Source organism: Bos mutus, chromosome 10 (genome assembly GCF_027580195.1).
Source record: "Bos mutus isolate GX-2022 chromosome 10, NWIPB_WYAK_1.1, whole genome shotgun sequence".
NCBI lineage: Eukaryota > Metazoa > Chordata > Mammalia > Artiodactyla > Bovidae > Bos > Bos mutus.
The window spans coordinates 58380844-58399276 of NC_091626.1; the positions used below are offsets into that span (position 1 = coordinate 58380844).

At 41.3% G+C, this 18433-nt stretch overlaps 1 protein-coding gene across 1 annotated transcript in view; it reads right to left on the reverse strand.

Annotated features, from left to right (window-relative positions):
• ANXA2 (annexin A2) overlaps positions 1 to 18433 on the reverse strand; it is a 44509-nt gene that overhangs the window by 8761 nt on the left and 17315 nt on the right. The window contains exons 4-5 of the mRNA XM_005903845.3: positions 6096 to 6190; positions 2500 to 2613 (exon numbers count right to left, since the gene is read on the reverse strand). Of these exons, the coding sequence (XP_005903907.1) occupies positions 2500 to 2613; positions 6096 to 6190 (209 nt within the window). The remainder of the gene's footprint in view (positions 1 to 2499; positions 2614 to 6095; positions 6191 to 18433) is intronic.

The window sequence follows — 18433 nt, forward strand, 5'->3', positions numbered from 1 at the left end:
TTCCCTCTTTGAAATGTAAAACTGGGTTAATGTTAAAAATTTCATTCTTGTACTTCCATTTTTGCTTGATTACTATGCACTCTTCAGGCATTTTAGAGAAGCAAAAGGAAATAATGAAGTGCCAAATAAACCTAGACACCAACACTTTATTAAGGAATGAGAATTTGATGGGTGATGTATTCAAATTTAATATATACACTTTTGAGCTGGCGTGCCAGATAGCTTGAAAGGACTCAATGAAACATGTATTTCAAAGCTGGCTTCATGATCAAAGTCAAGATTTAATAATCAGGATTCTCTAATACTCATCTTTCCGAATATGGAAATATCACTTTGAACTAAGCAGAATTACAACTGTTTAAAATGTAAATCAATTATAAGGTGTTAATACAATAAGAAACTTACTTATCCACATGAGAAGTGTGTCAGCTATTAATTAAACTTATTAGAGTTTATATGCCCCTAAAAAAGTAGTTTGTATAATATGAGCTAAGCCTCAGGTTAATAGTTAATTCTGAATTTTATTCCTCAATCTAATCTATGAGCCAAGGCCTCTTCTCCCAGAGTTTTTAATCATGGTTTGTAGAGGTGCTTGCAAAACCAAAATTTCTTCCCTTAGCAAAAGGTCTACACAACATTCTATACAAATATTACACAGAGACTACGAAGCATCTTCAGATATTTTAAGGGGCAGTTTGTCAATCTCGAGGATGTAAAAATAGTCTAAAAAATAACTCATGCATTGGAAGAAATGTTATTTCTTAACATTGTTGAAATATAAAATAGGTATAGCAACATAGATTTGTTTTCTTGCATCAGTGATATGCCCATTTTAATATAGGAAAATTCTGACAGTGTTTTTTCTCTATATTTAAAAGTGACCTTGGCGATTTCAAACTTGGCCCAAGCTCTCCACAGACTGTCCACAGTTCCCATCACAAGGGCAATGTCTACTGTAACATATGGCAGATACTGCCAGTGGTACTGCCAGAAGTCAAAACAGATATTTTTTTAAGCATTGTTCAGTTAATGTCACTTGGAGCTTTATGGATTTCAGAAGGGTACTCAGCTGTGATAGCTAATGGACGAGCTGGCCCAAGGTCAAAGATCCAGCAGGCAAAGTACGTTTCATTGGGCCCAGTTACAGAGATTACAATGGCGATGGACAGCTCTTACAGGTCTGTTTCAGGTCACTTATACCTAATAACAGATTCAAGTAAAACTGCACAAATCGCAACTAAATGAATTCTTGGAGAAAATAAGATAGACTGATCTGAAGTGATGATGGTCAGAAGAAACCCAGGAGAGGCTGGTTCATCCACGGCTCCAAAGGTCCCAAGACTGAGTGTTTTCAGTGTTCTTTTTATCAAGCAGAATCTTTAAGTGTTGTTGACATCTTATCATTCTTAATTATACCTTCCCTCCAACATAGTCTACTTAGATAACTCAGAGCAAGTCTGCTCAAATAAACTGAGCACAACTTAGGCTTAAGCCAGAAAACTGATTTCAGAGCAAATAGCAGCCCTGAGCTATCAACTTCTGGGCCCTGAAAATGCCTGGCTGGGAAGCTGCCTCCCTTTCGAAGTGTTCTATGGGAGAAGTGATGACAACTGAACTGTAACATTAGCTAGTGACAGGCTTACAGGTCTGTCTCTCCGTTAATTCAGAAATGGCGGCATCACAGAAAACACACTCGGACTTAGAACTGCAGCTTTTCCCTCTATACTGAGGCTTTACCCAGCTTTACCAGCAGAGGGCAGTGACACATTATTCAAAGTGTCACAGGCACCTTAGGAAAAGGATTCTATGCTTTGCTGTAACATGTGTTTATGTTTCTGTATCTATTGCATTTATGTAACACTTGATGTTTTAGGTACACACAAAATACAGGGGCACTTGAAACCTGGAATTTTTACTCTCTACTTTAACCTTAAAATCCATGTTCAAAATAACTGCAAAAATACAAACACCACTCAGCAGTATATGCTTTGAAAACACAGGAGCCATTCATGATCTGAAATCTCCCTTAATATCCACAGTGATATTCTGATTTTGCCCGAAATTTGAATCAAACAATGGGACCAGCAAGGAGAAGGTCAGAAGAAGAAACAACCAAAAGAGCATCAGCAGATTTCTGTTAAGCTTCACTTAACAAAAGCTATGAGTTTTACTTTTGCCTTAATGTCATAACAAATCTTTTTTAAGGAGGAAGTGTAATCAAGGAAGTAGTTTTTCCAAATGGTATTCCAATTGCCCAGGTGCCAAGCAGTAGCAGCTGGTAACTGACTTCTCTGCATCATGAAATTTCTTTACAGTCTTAAAAAAAGTAATTGAAATATTTTTGGTACAAATCCTGAGACTTAAAGCTTCAGTTCATTCCCCCAAAATGACTCCAAATGAGAATTCAACAAAACTGAAAATCACCTAATTATACTCAGAAAGCTGTAATTCACAAATATTAATGGCAGATTTGACAGAGATTGCATTTTACACGTTTACCTTCATGGACGCTTTCAGCTCAGAAGCATCATACTGAGCAGGTGTTTTCAATAGGCCCAAAATCACTGTCTCCAGGTGGCCAGACAAGGCTGACTTCAGTGCTGATGCAAGTTCCTTCAGAAAAACGGGCGAGAACATGGAAAAGTTGATTAGTAACTGATAGTCCCTTTAAAACTAATAAGACAAAAATAGAGGCCTGTGTTTGTAAAGCAGGTTGTGATTCTTTGACAACTCTGGGGTGTTGGGTCAAAGTATTCTTCAACAGCATTCCCTTTGGCCAGACCCAAAGGTCAGAAACTGGAAGATCAGACCTTGCTCTGATAAAATCCAAGCTGATTCTGCCTTCTCCCCCATAAATAAAATGAAACCAGAGCGGCACACAAAGCCTCAAAAAGCTATGAGTGAATGCCTTTCACAACTTGCTTACACTTACCCGTGATGCAGCCTACAGGGGGCAGGGCCCTTTCCAGGGTCAAGGGCCTTGCTAAGAAGGAGGTGGTCAGAGTGGAGAGCTGCCAGGGAAGCAGAGCCCTCAAGGCCTGCTGATAACTTCCTGTAAAAGACTTTGTGCAACTGTGCCAGAGGTGGTTCCAGAAAGTCTCCAGTTGAAACCAGAGGCTGCCACGTGGCTGAAAGTAGGCTCATGAAGTTTTCCTATGCAAAACACTTCACCTATTGAGAGAACCTCTGTTTTCCATGCCAAGTTGGAATGGTGTTGACAGAGGTAGTGAGGATAAAGTCCCCCCATTCACTCCTTAACTTCCCCATTGTGTACTGTTTCTTAAAGGTTCCACTGTCACCATAAAAAATCCACTGACTGATTTCAAGTCAGAGGCCTGAGTCAGCAACACATATGCAGACAGATATCCCAATTCAATGTGGCTTTTACAGATGCTTCCTCGGGGATTAAACCTCCTACAAACCATGAGCACTGAGTGATGGCTGAACTCTCTTGTTACAATAATTTTTCTTCTTTCTTTTCACTTTTTCCCTCTTCTTCTGTCCCTTCTTTCTTCCTTCCCTGCTCTCTAGCAGCACCATGGCATCTATGATGTTTAGCCTCTAGAGGTGTGTGCAGGCTTTAAGAGGTGATGTGCAGCCTGCTTCAGAGAATCTTCTCAAATCATTCACAAATGTCGAGAACTGAGATGGGTCTCAGAGATAGTCTGGACCAACCCTCTCATCACCTACTTTCTCCGGCTTCCCCAAGTCCTAGTAACACCTAGCACTTAGGAGGGGACTTTCAAAGCTACCCCTTCCAATTATAGCACCACTTTTCCAACTTGAAACTTTGAGGTTAGGTAATTCCAAATTTAGTCTACTCTTGACACTTCCCTCCATCCATTCTCTGTTCAGATCGCAAATAGCATCTGGGCACCTACTGACTCCTTCCACTTCTATAATAAACTTCTCATGGGCGGTCAACTTCCTGCTTCTCACACTGTCAAGCACAGGGCTTTATACCCTGCAGAAACTCCAGATATGTTTGACAAATAAAATACGACCATTCCTTATACAGAGAAACCTGGCATCTGCTCGAACATGAAAGAAACATTAAACTCAATCCTCTGCCCCAGCACCTGTCCACTTCTACTAGCTGTGCCCATGGTTCCTCTTACCCAGGCAGCCTTGGGCCCTATTGTTAAAGACTCTACAATACAGGGCTTTTCCCACTATTATGCAAACAATAAGGTTTTGCTTTGAGGATTTCCTTCAGAAAGTATCTCAAGGGACTTCCCTGATGGTCCAGTGGTTAAGACTCCATGCTCCCAATGCAGGGGGCACAGATTCGGGGAACTAAGTTTCCACATGTCACACAGTGTGGGCAAAATAAAATAAAAACAAGTGTGCAAAAAGTTATCTTAAGTATTTTATGTATCTCAATTTAAAATATAACAACTCTCCTTAGTCCAAGGCTGACAGACATCAAGAAGCAGTAGGACAGTGAGCTGACCCCAGCCCACAGCAAAGCCTATGAAGTCACCAAATCCAGCATGATTCTGCAGTATATTCCCTCCAGCAGGGTATGCAAAAGCTTGGTTCTCTATCTATCTCATATGAAATTGAGATCCAGGCTTCTATGATTCAATGTACACTTGTGTGTCCACACCCAACTGTGTTCGAAGACCACGCCCTGTAAGTGACAGCTGAAGGGGCAAGTACAGGCGTTTTGTCCAAGGAGGTGGGCCTTCTGCTCCAACTGAACTCAGCTCTACCAGCTTACAGATCCTTTTGGGAAAGGAGAGAAATAAACACTCCCTTCCATGCCTCACTACAGTAGGTTAGTAAAAGTCTAGCTGGAAGAATGGAGAAGGCAGTGGCACCCCACTCCAGTACTCTTGCCTGGAAAATCCCATGGACGGAGGAGCCTGGTAGGCTGCACTCCATGGGGTCGCTATGAGTCGGATGCGACTGAGCGACTTCACTTTCACTTTTCACTTTCACATAATGGAGAAGGAAATGGCAACCCACTCCAGTGTTCTTGCCTGGAGAATCCCAGGGACGGCGGAGCCTGGTGGGCTGCCGTCTATGGGGTTGCACAGAGTCGGACACGACTGACTCAACTTAGCAGCAGCAGCAGCAGCAGCTGGAAGAAGAGCTTTATTGCATATGAGAGGAAAGAAACCACATGCTTTCCTATTTATGTCCTTTCCAACTGTTTGAGAGGTTGGGCTTGGGCTTGACCTGCAAATCCCTGGACCCTGGGGGTCATGCCACCCCAAGTGTAGAAACATCTTTTCTAGAATCCTTCCAGCTTACCTCCACTGTGACTACCATCTTTTCTAGAATCCTTTCAGCTCACCTCCACTGTGACTATGAGTGAAAACTAAAACAGAAGCTGCAGGAAGCCATGCTTACGGCACTGTCCAAGAATAAATCAAACGCTTTTAATAGCAAGAAGTTAAAAATAAAGCAGCTTGTCCTTAAAAATAAAATTTCCTAACACCGTGACAAAATAAAGGATGAACAAGTGCTAGGCTGATCTTTAACCGCTAGCAGACAAGTAAGTGAAAAAAAACAGAGAAGACCCTTTCAGCAATGGCAGCATGGCACATTGAAGATGGCCTGGAGACCAAATAAACTACACTAACTAAACCCCGGTGGTTCCAGAGGTCTTAAGAACTCAAGTGAATTTTTTTTTTTTTACTTTAATGAGAGGTGCATGTCAGGATCAATACTCAATAGAGGTTAGTGTCCTAAGATTAAATTAAAAACGTTTTATCAAGAGCCAGCAGAACTCCTGAAGGTGAAATGAGTGGCTACATGTAGAGAAGCGCATGCCCACCACAAAGTAAGCATTCAGTAAATGATACCTGCTGCTGTTGTTCCCCAGACTTTCTATTTCTATTTCCAGAACTGCTGCCTCTACATGCTCTGGCTTGGAAGAGGTTGTGGTCTTTATGGAATGACCTCCAAGCACCCCAGGGGCCACACATGTGTGAGCTGTGACTCTTACAAGGATGGAAGGGGGAAACCTTGGCTCCCCTACGGTTCCAGAAGGCGCTTGCTGGTAAGAGAATTCATGAAACGAAAAACTAATGGCTGAGGACCTGAAATTCAACAAGCAGTGCCCTACAGCCCTGCGCCTGCTGTACCTTCTTGGTCCTTCTCTGGTAGGCGAAGGCAATATCCTGTCTCTGTTCATTGCTGCGGTTGGTCAGGATGTTGACGATGGTGACCTCATCCACACCTACGGAGATACAAGTTGTGAAGTTACTCAACCATATACTCTAGTCCTTTGGGTTTACAAAGAAGGGTTTAAGCATTTTTTCTCAACCTGATATATATATATAGTTCTCTAAACTGAAATATCAAGACATTAAGGTTTGTTCTCTTTCTTTTTGTCAGCACCCTCAACTCAACATGTACATCCTCTTTTTTTTTTTCCTGACAACCTCAAACCTCAAGCCCAATTGGACCTCTAAAATATCTGTATTTAAAAAAAAAAACTACTTTATTCATAAATTGCTTTCTGGAATCAACAGTAGGAGGTGCATTTGTGGGCTTCAGCAGTCAAATGAACAACAAAGATTTAGAGGGATTTGAAATGAAGGTCCCGAATTGCCATTTAACTGGGGATTTAACAGACAGTAACTGCAACCTGAATTAATAGAGACAATTATTTATATTTATTGCAGGATTATAGCTATATAAGCAGCTAGGTATAATTTCTATAATTATAGAAACTGTCATGACAAATGAGTCAGATTTAATATGGCAGTTGTATTTTAATAGCGTAATTGATTAATACAATTCTACTTACCGAAGACTAAATTGTTTTGTAAGGAAAATAAACGTTCCACTGCTTTTAATCTTCAATAGGCAATTTTAATAATCAATTTTATAACTTTATTAAAAAGAGTAAGTGTTTTAATCTAAATTAAATCTAAATTGGGAGCTTTGAAGTGCCACCAAAATATTTTAGTACCTATTTTAATTTGGATTTACAAAGATAAGCAATGCCTTCTGGTATCTGAAAGTTTCCAATTTTACATCAGAAATACTCCTAACATGCCATTTAACTGAAGAAAGCACAATTTTTAAAATTCAGAAAGTGAAAGGTCTCTCTCCTGACTGATGATGACTTTGTTTAATAAAAGGAAGAGCCTTTGCCATAATAGGATAGGTAATTTCTGAGTGAGAGAGAGCACAGTGGTGAAGCCTACAGGGTCATACATGAATTGCAAACAGCCTGGCCTAAAGGAAATCAGGAGTTGCCAAAGTCAGAACTGTCGTGCTCTGAGGCAGAGGTCATGAGCAGACTGACAGAGAAGATACTTTAAACTCTCAAGTGTGTTAGAAAGATCAAAAGCAGAAAGTTAGAATTTCTGGGTATAAAAATAAATAAAATTTATTTTTGTATTTATATACTCATTTCTAAGTGATTTTATACCAATGTTAGGGCTTCCCAGGTGGCTCAGCAATAAAGAATCTGCCTGCCAATACTGGAGACACGGGTCCTATTCCCGTGTCAGGAAGATGCCCTGGAGAAGGAAATGGCAACCCTCTCTGGTATTCCTGCCTGGGAAATCCCAAGGACAGAGGAGCCTGGGGGGCTATAGTCCATGGGGTGGCAAAAGTTGGGACGCAACTTAGCAACTAAACAACATACCAATGTTAGTCAGTTACCTTAACTGCATTTATACCTTCAGCCAGTGTTAATGTTGACACCCAACTGCTGAATATGAAATTATTTCCAAGATGCTTATTTCAGCACTGCATATAATAAGTAAACAGTGAAATGTCTAATAACTGATTAAATGTTTTTGTTCATATAATGGGGTACTATATAGACATTTTAAATGATGGTATTAACTGACATGAAAAAATGTTCACAATATACTGTTAAGGAAAAAAATGGGTTGCAAACCATATGCCTAATCTACCCTGATTTTTGTAAAATGAATGCTCATGTGTGAGAAAACACAAAAACCTCTTTATACCAAAAATAAATTTTTAAAATTTCTATTAAGAGTATAGCTGATTTACGGTGTTGTTAGTTTACACCAAAATTTTAATAGTGATCATCTGAGTGGTAGGATTATAGATAATTTCAAGTTTTCATCCTTTCAATTATCTAGAGTTTCCAAATTCACCGTGATGAGCATCAAAAGGGTATTGTGAAAAAATATATACACTGTGAATGGCATATAACCACTGATTAAGAGTCAACTAGTGATTTCACCTCATGAGACTCCTAGTGTAGTTCTAAATACTTTGGTTAGAATAAAACATGATATGCATGATAGCCAGGAACTGTATCTGTATCATTCTCTTTGGTTTCTAAGACATCCTAATGCAAACCATCTTACGTAACCTTCACGACAACAACGTGGCAGGGTGGCTATTTCTCTTCCTAGTTTATAGTTGGGGAAGCTGAAGCTGAAGCTGCTGTTACCCATGGAAACATCTGCCCTCCTGGGGTCCTGGTCTCTACACCAGGATAAGGGATCTGAACCATGACCTCCAGTTCTGCTTCCACAAAACACTAACACATAAAATTGAACTTGATCTTACATTTAGTCTCAATTAGGTCCAAGCCTGATAGATTTCTTCACAGACTCATCAAGGCTTTTGGGACTACTTTAGGGTATGTCTGGGCACGTGGGTATGCATGGCTACCCACACAAGTGTGTTCACAGGTGCTCTCTCTCAATAGTCTATACCTCTAACTTTATATTTAAAAAAATGCTTGTTTATAAATGTCTTTTTATTTGACACTTAACTTTCTTACCCAAATCTGAAAATGCTGGGAAATAACAAAATACAATTATATCCTCTAACCTCTAATAGTTCTGAAACCAACTGGGGTTGCTGACCTGAATTCAGGCCAAGAAAACTGACCCATAAAAAATTATTCTTCCCTGGAAACAAATACAAGGTTGTGTTTGTGTCAGAATAGGTCCTGAGCCCACCTGAATGACAGTCACGTGAAGCTTTTATTAAAAACACAACACCCTGGGCCCCATCCTGAGATCTGATTAAAGACGCTTGGGGACACGGGACCTGGGAAGCACCATTTCAACCAGCTCCCTGGTATTCTTTTAGAATCACCACTAGAGGTGGAAAAGCATGTGTAGGGATTGGAAAGGCTGCTGGCAATCTGTCTTGTGTATATTAAATTGCTTCTACCACCTGCTTCATACCATTTCTGTCCTTTATTGAGCCCATCTTTGCATGAGATATTCCCTTGGGATCTCTTATTTTCTTGAAGAGATCTCTAATCTTTCCCATTCTATTGTTTTCCTTTATTTCTTTGCATTGATCAATGAGGAAGGCTTTCTTATCTCTCCTTGCTGTTCTTTGGAGCTCTGCATTCAAATGGGTATACCTTTACTTTTCTCCCTTGCTTTTCACTTCTCTTCTTTTCACAGCTATTTGTAAGGCTTCCCCAGACGGCCGTTTTGCTTTTTTGCATTTCTTTTTCTTGGTGATGGTCTCAATCCCTGTCTCCTGTACAATGCCACGAACCTCCATCCATAGTTCATCAGGCACTCTGTCTTTCAAATCTAGTCCCTTAAATCTATTTCTCACTTCTACTGTATAATCATAAGGGATTTGATTTAGGTCATATCTGAATGGTCTAGTTGTTTCCTCTACTTTCTTCAATTTAAGTCTGAATTTGACAATAAGGAGTTCATGATCTGAGCCACAGTCAGCTCTCGGACTTGTTTTTGCTGACTGTATATGCTTCTCCATCTTTGGCTGCAAAGAATATAATCAATCTAACTTCAGTGTTGACCATCTGGTGATGTCCATGTGCAGAGTCTTCTTTTGTGTTGTTGGAAGAGGGTGTTTGTTATGACCAGAGCGTTCTCTTGGCAAAACTCTTATTAGTCTTTGCCCTGCTTCATTCTGTACTCTAAGGCCAAACTTGCCTGTTACTCCAGAAGTTTCTTGACTTCCTACTTTTGCATTCCAGTCCCCTATAATGAAAAAGACATCTTTTGGGGGTATTTGTTCTAGAAGGTCTTGTTCAATTTCAGCTTCTTCAGCATTAGTGGTTGGGGCATAGACTTGGATTACTGTGATATTGAATGGTTGGCCTTGGAGACGAACAGAGATCATTCTGTCACTTTTGAGATTGTATCCAAGTACTGCATTTTGGATTCTTTTATTGACTATGAGGGCTACTCCATTTTTTCTAAGGGATTCTTGCCCACAGTAGTAGATATAATGGTCATCTGAATTAAATTTGCCCATTCCAGTCTATTTTGGTTCGCTGATTCCTAAAATGTTGATGTTCACTCTTGCCATCTCCTGTTTGACCACTTCCAATTTTCCTTGAATTATGGACCTAACATTCCAGGTTCCTATGCAATATTGCTCTTTACAGCATTGGACCTTGCTTCTATTACCAGTCACACCCACAACTGGGTGTTGTTTTTGCATATCAATAACCTCAGATATGCATATGACACCACCCTTATGACAGAAAGTAGAGAACTAAAGAGCCTCTAGATGAAAGTGAAACAGGAAAGTGAAAAATTTGGCTTAAAGCTCAACCATCACTTCATAGCAAATAGATGGGGAAACAGTGCAAACAGTGACAGACTTTAATTCTTTGGGCTCCAAAATCACTGCAGATGGTGACTGCAGCCATGAAATTAAAAGACGCTTACTCCTTGGAAGAAAAGTTATGACCAACCTAGACAGCGTATTAAAAAGCAGAGACATTACTTTGTCAACAAAGGTCCGTCTAGTCAAGGCTATGGTTTTTCCAGTAGTCATGTATGTATGTGAGACTTGGATTATAAAAAAAGCTGAGTGCCAAAGAATTTATGCTTTTGAACTGTGGTACTGGAGAAGACTCTTGAGAGTCCCTTGGACTGCAAGGAGATGCAACCAGTCCATTCTAAAGGAAAGCAGTCCTGAATGTTCATTGTAAGGACTGATGCTGAAGCTGAAACTCCAAAACTTCGGCCACCTGATGTGAAGAACGGACTCATTTGAAAAGACCCTGATACTGGGAAAGATTGAAGGCGGGAGGAGAAGGGGATGACAGAGGATGAGATGGTTGGATGGCATCACCGACTCAATGGACATGAGTTTGAGTGAACTTTGGGAGTTGGTGATGGACAGGGAGGCCTGGTGTGCTGCAGTCCATGGGGTCGCAAAGAGTCTGACACGACTGAGCAACTGAAATGAATTGAACTGACTGAACTGACGAACTGCTTCTGTGAGGTGCAGGGTCAGCTACAATCTTAGGGAAAGAAATGCCTACCTTTGTTCAAAACCCAAGTAAGAAATAACACCTGAAGAAAGTTCACTCCACAAACTTCAGTGCAGTCCCATGCTCTTGATCAATGAAACCTCTCTTAGCAATCAAACAATCAAACACAGCAGTTTAGCGTTTAGCCAAGAGTCAGAATCCAATCCAATTATTGAAACTCCCCATAAAGAGCCTGCGTGGTTAACCTGAATCTCACCTGGGAGGCAGCAACGGCTATAGTCTGAAGGCATCTCAGTGTATTTAACTAAATTATTCATCACGCAAACAGCCTGCTGTGATGCAGTATCTAGCATGCTGGGACCCCTGACCAGTGAAGGATCTGATACATTACACAAATGCTAATACCAGCAACTACAGAGACAACTGAAAATGATCTACCAGTAGAAGCCCCTCCTCCTTCTGAAAGCCTCACCTACATCAGCTGTTTCTCCCCTACCTTTGTCTTCAAGTTTCAAATCGAACTAGAAAGAGGAAAAAAAAATCACTGGGCCCAGGATCAATGGTTGAGTCAAAGCCACTTAAGGCATATCCTACGTTGGAACAGTAGGATGCACACATCTCCCAGTGGGATTTAACCATCTTATCTTCAGAACACCGCTGCTTCCTCTCAACCTGCTATCGTAATTGGTGAGACGGTAATTCCTGCGGAAAATGGTTCAGTCCAGGTTGAAGCTGCAAGGGTCATCCGGTGACTCATCACTTCTGCCCAGGATGCAGCTGAAGGATGATGGCCGAACACTCAGCTGCCTATGTCAGCACAATCACCGTCAAAAAATACACAGCGAGTACCAGCGCTCCAGGAAACCTCTACACTGAACAAAGTTAATCCCGGCGCGGGTGCCTCTGCCACTCTGGATCTGTACTCTCTGCTCTTTTGTGCCCGTATGAAGGGTAGTGTTTGCTGAGAGAAGAAGCCTAGCTTGAAAATAAACTGTGTGAGTGAAGCAAAAGCATAAAGAAAACAACAAACTTGAATAACGCCTCTTTCCTCTTCCCATTCTTCTTGTGTTGGATATGGACGGTCACAAAGTAATGTGAGCAAAGCCTCAGCCTGGGAGACAGTGACACGGATGGGCGATCCCACAGAATGTGGGTGCAAACACAGTAAATTCTGTGATTCAGACAGATTTTTTTAAATGTTTTTTCAATGTAGTTTTTATTTTATATTGGAATATAGGTGATTTACAATGTTGTGTTAGTTTCGCTGTACAGCAAAGTGATTCAGTTATACATGTCCATAAATCTACTCTTTTTCAGATTCTTTCTCCATATAGGTTATTACAGAATACTGAATTGAGTTCCCTGTGCTATACAGTAGGTCCTTCTTGGTTATCTATTTTATATATAGTAGTGTGTATATGTTAATCCTAGCCTCCTAATTTATCGCTCCCTCCAACCCTTCCCCTTTGCTAACTGTAGTTTTATTTTTGAAATCTGTCAAGTCTGTTTTGCAAATAAATTCATTTGTATCATACTTTCAGATTCCACATATAAGTGATATCATATGGTGTTTGTCCTTCTCTGACTTACTTTACTTGGTACGATGATCTCTAGATCCATCAATGCCACAAATGGCATTATTTAATTCTTTATTACGGCTGAGTAATATCCTGTCATATATGTGTATCACATCTACTTTATCCAGTCCTCTGCCAACTGACATCAAATGTCTTTTCAGCACGAAGAGAAGTTAAAATTTTCAAGACTGATGAGGATCTAAGACACACATTTATTTGGCCCCTGAGAGAAAACAGCACAAAAGGTTTTAAGCATTTATTCCTTGAATGAAAATGGCTGGCCAATCTTCTCAGCTAACTATACAAATAGTCCACTCTGAGCTAGGGCATCTGGAAAATCAGTCTCTGATCTAAGTGCCAGTCACCTGAAGCCACAGTTCTGGCAAGAGATACCACAGGAAGGCACCATTGACAAGTAGGGTTCACACAGAAAACTCCGGGGTCGTGGGTCTCTTAAAACAAAGAACACTTGCAGTCTAAAATAATGGCTGAATCCAAACCCACAAAATGGGCCTCCTGGAGTCTCCTCCTCTCTGCGGGTGGAACCCCAGGCCTGCTCCACACGTGGCATTCCATGGAAAATGTGCATCCTTACTGACCATGGCAAGGAACCAAGAGGCCATTCTGAACAGGATGCTGACTCACATCTGCCAAGACACTCTGGTTGCACAGAGAAAATAGATTTCATTATGCTTGATAAAGGACTCAGGAGGCCCTCAGGGCAGGGCTGACTGGTTAGAAAATAAAGGAAAACTGCCCAGATCTGCTCCTTATCTAGATCAGAGGAAAAACCAGGACTTGGCTTAGATTACTGGGCATATATCAAAGCTCGGAAACCACCTTTGCAATAAGGTCAAAGGAAGGCCATGAGAGAAAGACTCATGGGTTTTATTAAAACAGTATCAACTATTCACTGAATACCTACAATTTACCAGACATTTTACGAGGTACTTTGTACAAACAAATCTCTATTGCAATTGTCACCATGTCTGTGTGTGAGGGGTGTTATGGTCACCTCCACTGTACCCAGTGAGGAAACCAATGCTCACAAGGCAAGGGCTCACCCAAGGTCACACAAGTAAGTCACCTGCAGAGCTGGGATTCAAGTCAGGATTAAAGACCTGCATTGGGCTGTTCTGCTTCCTGTTAGAGAAAACTAACCAAAACTAAAACATGAGGCAAGAGGAAGGGAACATGTCCTCTGAGTGCAGCTAACTGCCCTCCAAGACTTTCTCCAGGGCTCACTCTCACTCGACTGGCTACTCACCACTGATTACAGCACAGGCTCTATGGCTTAGGGTTTCACTTGTAGATTTTGGTCCAGTAGAAAGGACAGTTCCCAAGATTATGGCTTCAGTGCTCTCAAATTCATGAATGGTCTTGTATCCAGCCCAGTAAACTTCTCTCATTCTTTTCTCAGTGCTTATAAACAACCGGCCTCTCAAATTTCCTTTGAACCAGCCCCATCTCAATGAATTAATGTTTGACATGTGTTTATCCTGTATCCATGAATATCCTGTATACTCTTATGAGTCACGTTTGTACCTTTCTGGAATTATACTGTGGTGCTTTTTTACATGACACTCCTCCATCTTGTTCCTAAAAATCATCTGACACAGTAATGCATCTGTTTGTCTATAGAACTGGATTTACTATTCAGAACATACAAATGTACAACCATCAAATAATCTTTAGATAACATTTGCCACACAGTAACAATGCACAGCCACTGATGAGATAACCCCACTGAGGTTTCTTTAGGAGAAAGAGCTAGAAGACCCTCTTCTGAAAATAGCCACTCGTAACTCAGCAGGAACCTAAAGTGCCAACAAGAGTGGTTTTAGGGACAGGGAAGCACGTGCATGCACACACACACACACACACACACGCACACCATTGCCCAAAGTATCCTTCCTCCCATCTGACACGGTGCTACCTGGCCTGATTCAGAGAAAGCACAGTTTAGCTAACTACCTCTAAGAAGAAGGTTCGGCTGAGAAATTAAATTTCTTCTATTTCCATTCTGCTCTGGTCTCACCTCAGCTGAGTCCCTTAGAAAGGATTTAAGCATCATCTCTTTGGTAATCCCACTGGATTCTTTAATAATCTAGAACCCTGTCGGCCTTCTGTGCATAATCACATTTCTGCGATACTACAGGACCAGCAGAAAAACACAAGGGCCACTGCTCAAGATCCAAATCAAATAAAACTGCAAACGAAGGATCGTGCATAAAATGCAAGCAGCAATTTGTGCCCTGTCGCTCTATCAGCCTCCTGAGTCAGAAAGTAAAACATCCGAACAGATGCAAGAGAAACTGCCACACTCACCCTGAGCTCAGCTGACAGAGAAGTTACTATTTATTGCCCCAGCACTGCAGACACCAGATAAGAATGTGGTGACTTCCATGGTCCCAGGGTGTCACCGGTATTTGATTTCCTCAATGGACAAGAGGTAACGGTTTTTTACAAAAGAAAGAACTGAGAGGCAGGCAACAACAGCCAATGCCTACAATGAGAAAGGCACCAGGGACTCCTTTACCCAGGTTGCACAGGCTCCTTAGCTTGAGTGTGGCATCTACATACCTGAGTAGACAATGATCTTCTTGAAGAAAATCAGAAAATCTGTGCCCGCAATAAAGGTGGCTATGACTCAGCACTGGTCACTTTGTTCCCAGCAGTGCTGTAAGATGAGAACTCAGTCTAGAGTAAACTTGAACACAAAAGAGAAAGTCTTCAACGGGAAGGTTGTGTTCCCTTCTATTCAACTTCCAGGATGGTGAGAAGGCCCTGGGCTATGTGAGTCACAAAGGCCGTTCCCACAAGCGGGCTAGCACCCAAACTTGGGGGTTCTTGGTTTGGGCTCTCACCTCCAAAGCCCCTCCCAGAGGAGAGAAGCTACTTTTCCCAGCCAATCTGCCTCCCAGCATCTTCAAGAAAATACATTCCTAATTGCTGTCTCAACTGAATAAATATACCTCTAGGTATGCAGGTGAAATGCAAAACACACATCCAGACTTGCTTCCCACTGCCATGGGATGTTAGTCTCCTAGCCATGCTTGAAAACTTAAGCAGTTCCATTTTAAAAGTATAAGAAAAAAAAAGTGCAAAAACTTGCAGCATTTATGCTTCTATACTTGTGCTAATAAGAAGTGGGGGAAAAACACCCGCTATTGCAACCCTTCCGGAGAACACAAATACAGCTAAAATCAAAACTGGCAATAATAATAGGGCAACTCATTACCCTCCCCTTCCAGAGAAAGAGAGACCAAAGCTGTACCAATTTATTGGCACTTACTCTTACTCTCGGGTTGTGCTGCTTCTAATTACAATCTATTTTATGGAGTCTAGATTCATCCTTTTCTAATTTAGCTGACTTTCCTTTCTAGTTATTTGGACCCATATGGTAAACCACTCACAGCTGTGTTGTACACTCCACAGTATATATTTAACCCAAGGCCAATCTAGACCAAGAGACTCCTACAGATTTAAGTCTCAGCAACCTCTTGTTAATTAAGCAATATTACTACTTTTGCACGGCTTTATTCAGTTTCTAACTAGACATTAATTGAGGTAAGTAATTGCAGAGTCTACCTCAAGCCAGAACATACACAAAACAATCATGCCTTTGGTTGAGGTGAGATACACGAAATACTGAGACCCCTTAAAACCAGAAACAAAGCAGACTTTCAAGGCATGAGCTAAATTCACTTTGGAAAAAGGGACCCAACCTCACTAGGGGACTGTTAATCCTTTGTGGATATGGTCCGGATTCCGGATCTGTCTTTTGCTGCCTTATTTTGCCAGCCACGTGTCCACACTCACCTTTAAGCTCTGGTATCTGTGTACATTTTCACTACTATACAGGTTAACTATGTACCTTCTCACATGATCCCAGTGGCCTGGGTGTTAGAAAAGGTTAATGAAATGAAGCCCTCACCCTCAATGAACTCACATTCTAGTAGGAGGAGACAAATCCGTAGATAAATAACTTTAACACAATGTGACAAGAGCTATAAATGAGATGAAAAGTATTATGAGACACAGTCAAGGAATAATTGATTCTGCCTTCCTGCTAAGAGAAGGCTTGGAGAAGAGGCTGTGCATTGGCTCAAGAGACGAGTGAGGGGACTTCACTGCCGGTCTAGTAGTTAACACTCCACGCTTCAAATCAGGGGATGGTGGGGAGGAAGGTTCAATTCCTGGTTGGGAAACTAAGATCCCACAAGCCATGTGGCATGGCCAAAAAAAGTTTACCAAAAGAGAGAGAGGGATAAGTGGGAACTGCCCAGATGTTAGAAGTGGGATAACACTCCCACTAGAGGAGGGCTGCACACTCCTGAGAGAGCAAAGGCTCTGTGTGGGGCATGAAATAGCCTGGAGATGAGGCTAGACAGAGACTCTGTCACAGATGAGGCAAGGAGGCTCTTTAGAAATAAAGACAGATGCCCTCGCAGCCCAGATGAGAGATTTTAAGGGCAGAGGGCAAGGGAGGGATGAGAGCTACTTTGAGGCCTTCTGACCAGTCTATGCAGCACCACCCTACAGATCTCAGCCAGGTCTGCCCCTGCTCACACTCCCCACTGCAGGCTTGCCCCAGTTCACAGTTCTCGTGTTTCACAGCAATGAGTAACCCTCAGGCACAGGTGACCTGCTCGCAGCCCTTCTTCCTTAGAGCACTCAGATGACAGGACAGTCGATGTACGTTAGGCAGTATAAGTAATGCCCAGCATGCTCTACATTTGGCACACGCATAAACACGTATGCACACACACCTGGGCTACACCATCTGAGAGGGAGGCCACAGAGAGGCACCTTTTCATGGCCCTTTGGCTTTTGTTTGTATCAGCATTTGAGCTTTACCCTTTGTTTCCTTTGATATCAAGGAAGCACCAATTATTTGCATTGTGTTCTGGAAAAGGGTTTGAGGTGGAAGCTGGGTAAGGTGTGGCACAAGCTTCCTAATTACACTTAAAGTGAAAGGCATTCTAAAAGGGAAGGTAAGATCTCAATTAGCTTTTTTTTTTTTTTTAAGTAGTGTTAATATCTTAAAAGATCAAGAAGGAGAAAAAAAAACAAAAAGGGATGTGACTTTCTCAACTATAGCTGACCCTTGAACAACTCAGGGATTTAGGATGCTGACCCTCCCCACAGTGGAAAATCCACATATAACTTATAATCCACATATAAGTCAACCCTCCACATAACTGATTTCATACCCATGCATCTAACCAACCTCTAACTGTGTAGTACTATAGAACTCACTATTGAAAAATATCCATGTAAGTGTAGTTCAAACCCATGTTGTTCAGGAGTCAATTGTAATCACTTCATTTGTTTTTAATTTGGTTTATTGCTTCCCGTTACAAAGGTAATATATGTCATCATGGAGAATTTGGAAAATACAGAATATATTGAAATTATATATGTATATATATGTATATACACACACACACAGAACAATGCTTTATCTTTCTGACATAAAAAAATTGTTGTGGTGTGATCACACTGTATATACTATTTTAGGAAGAGAGAGCTTAACCGTGAGGCTCGTGAGATCTTAGTTCCCTGACCAGGGGTTGAACTCAAGCCCCTGGACCACCAGGGAATTCCCTGTATATACTATTTTATGTCCATTTTTTTACGCAATTGACAAATCTAAGGTGAAATTTATGTTAAAATGAGT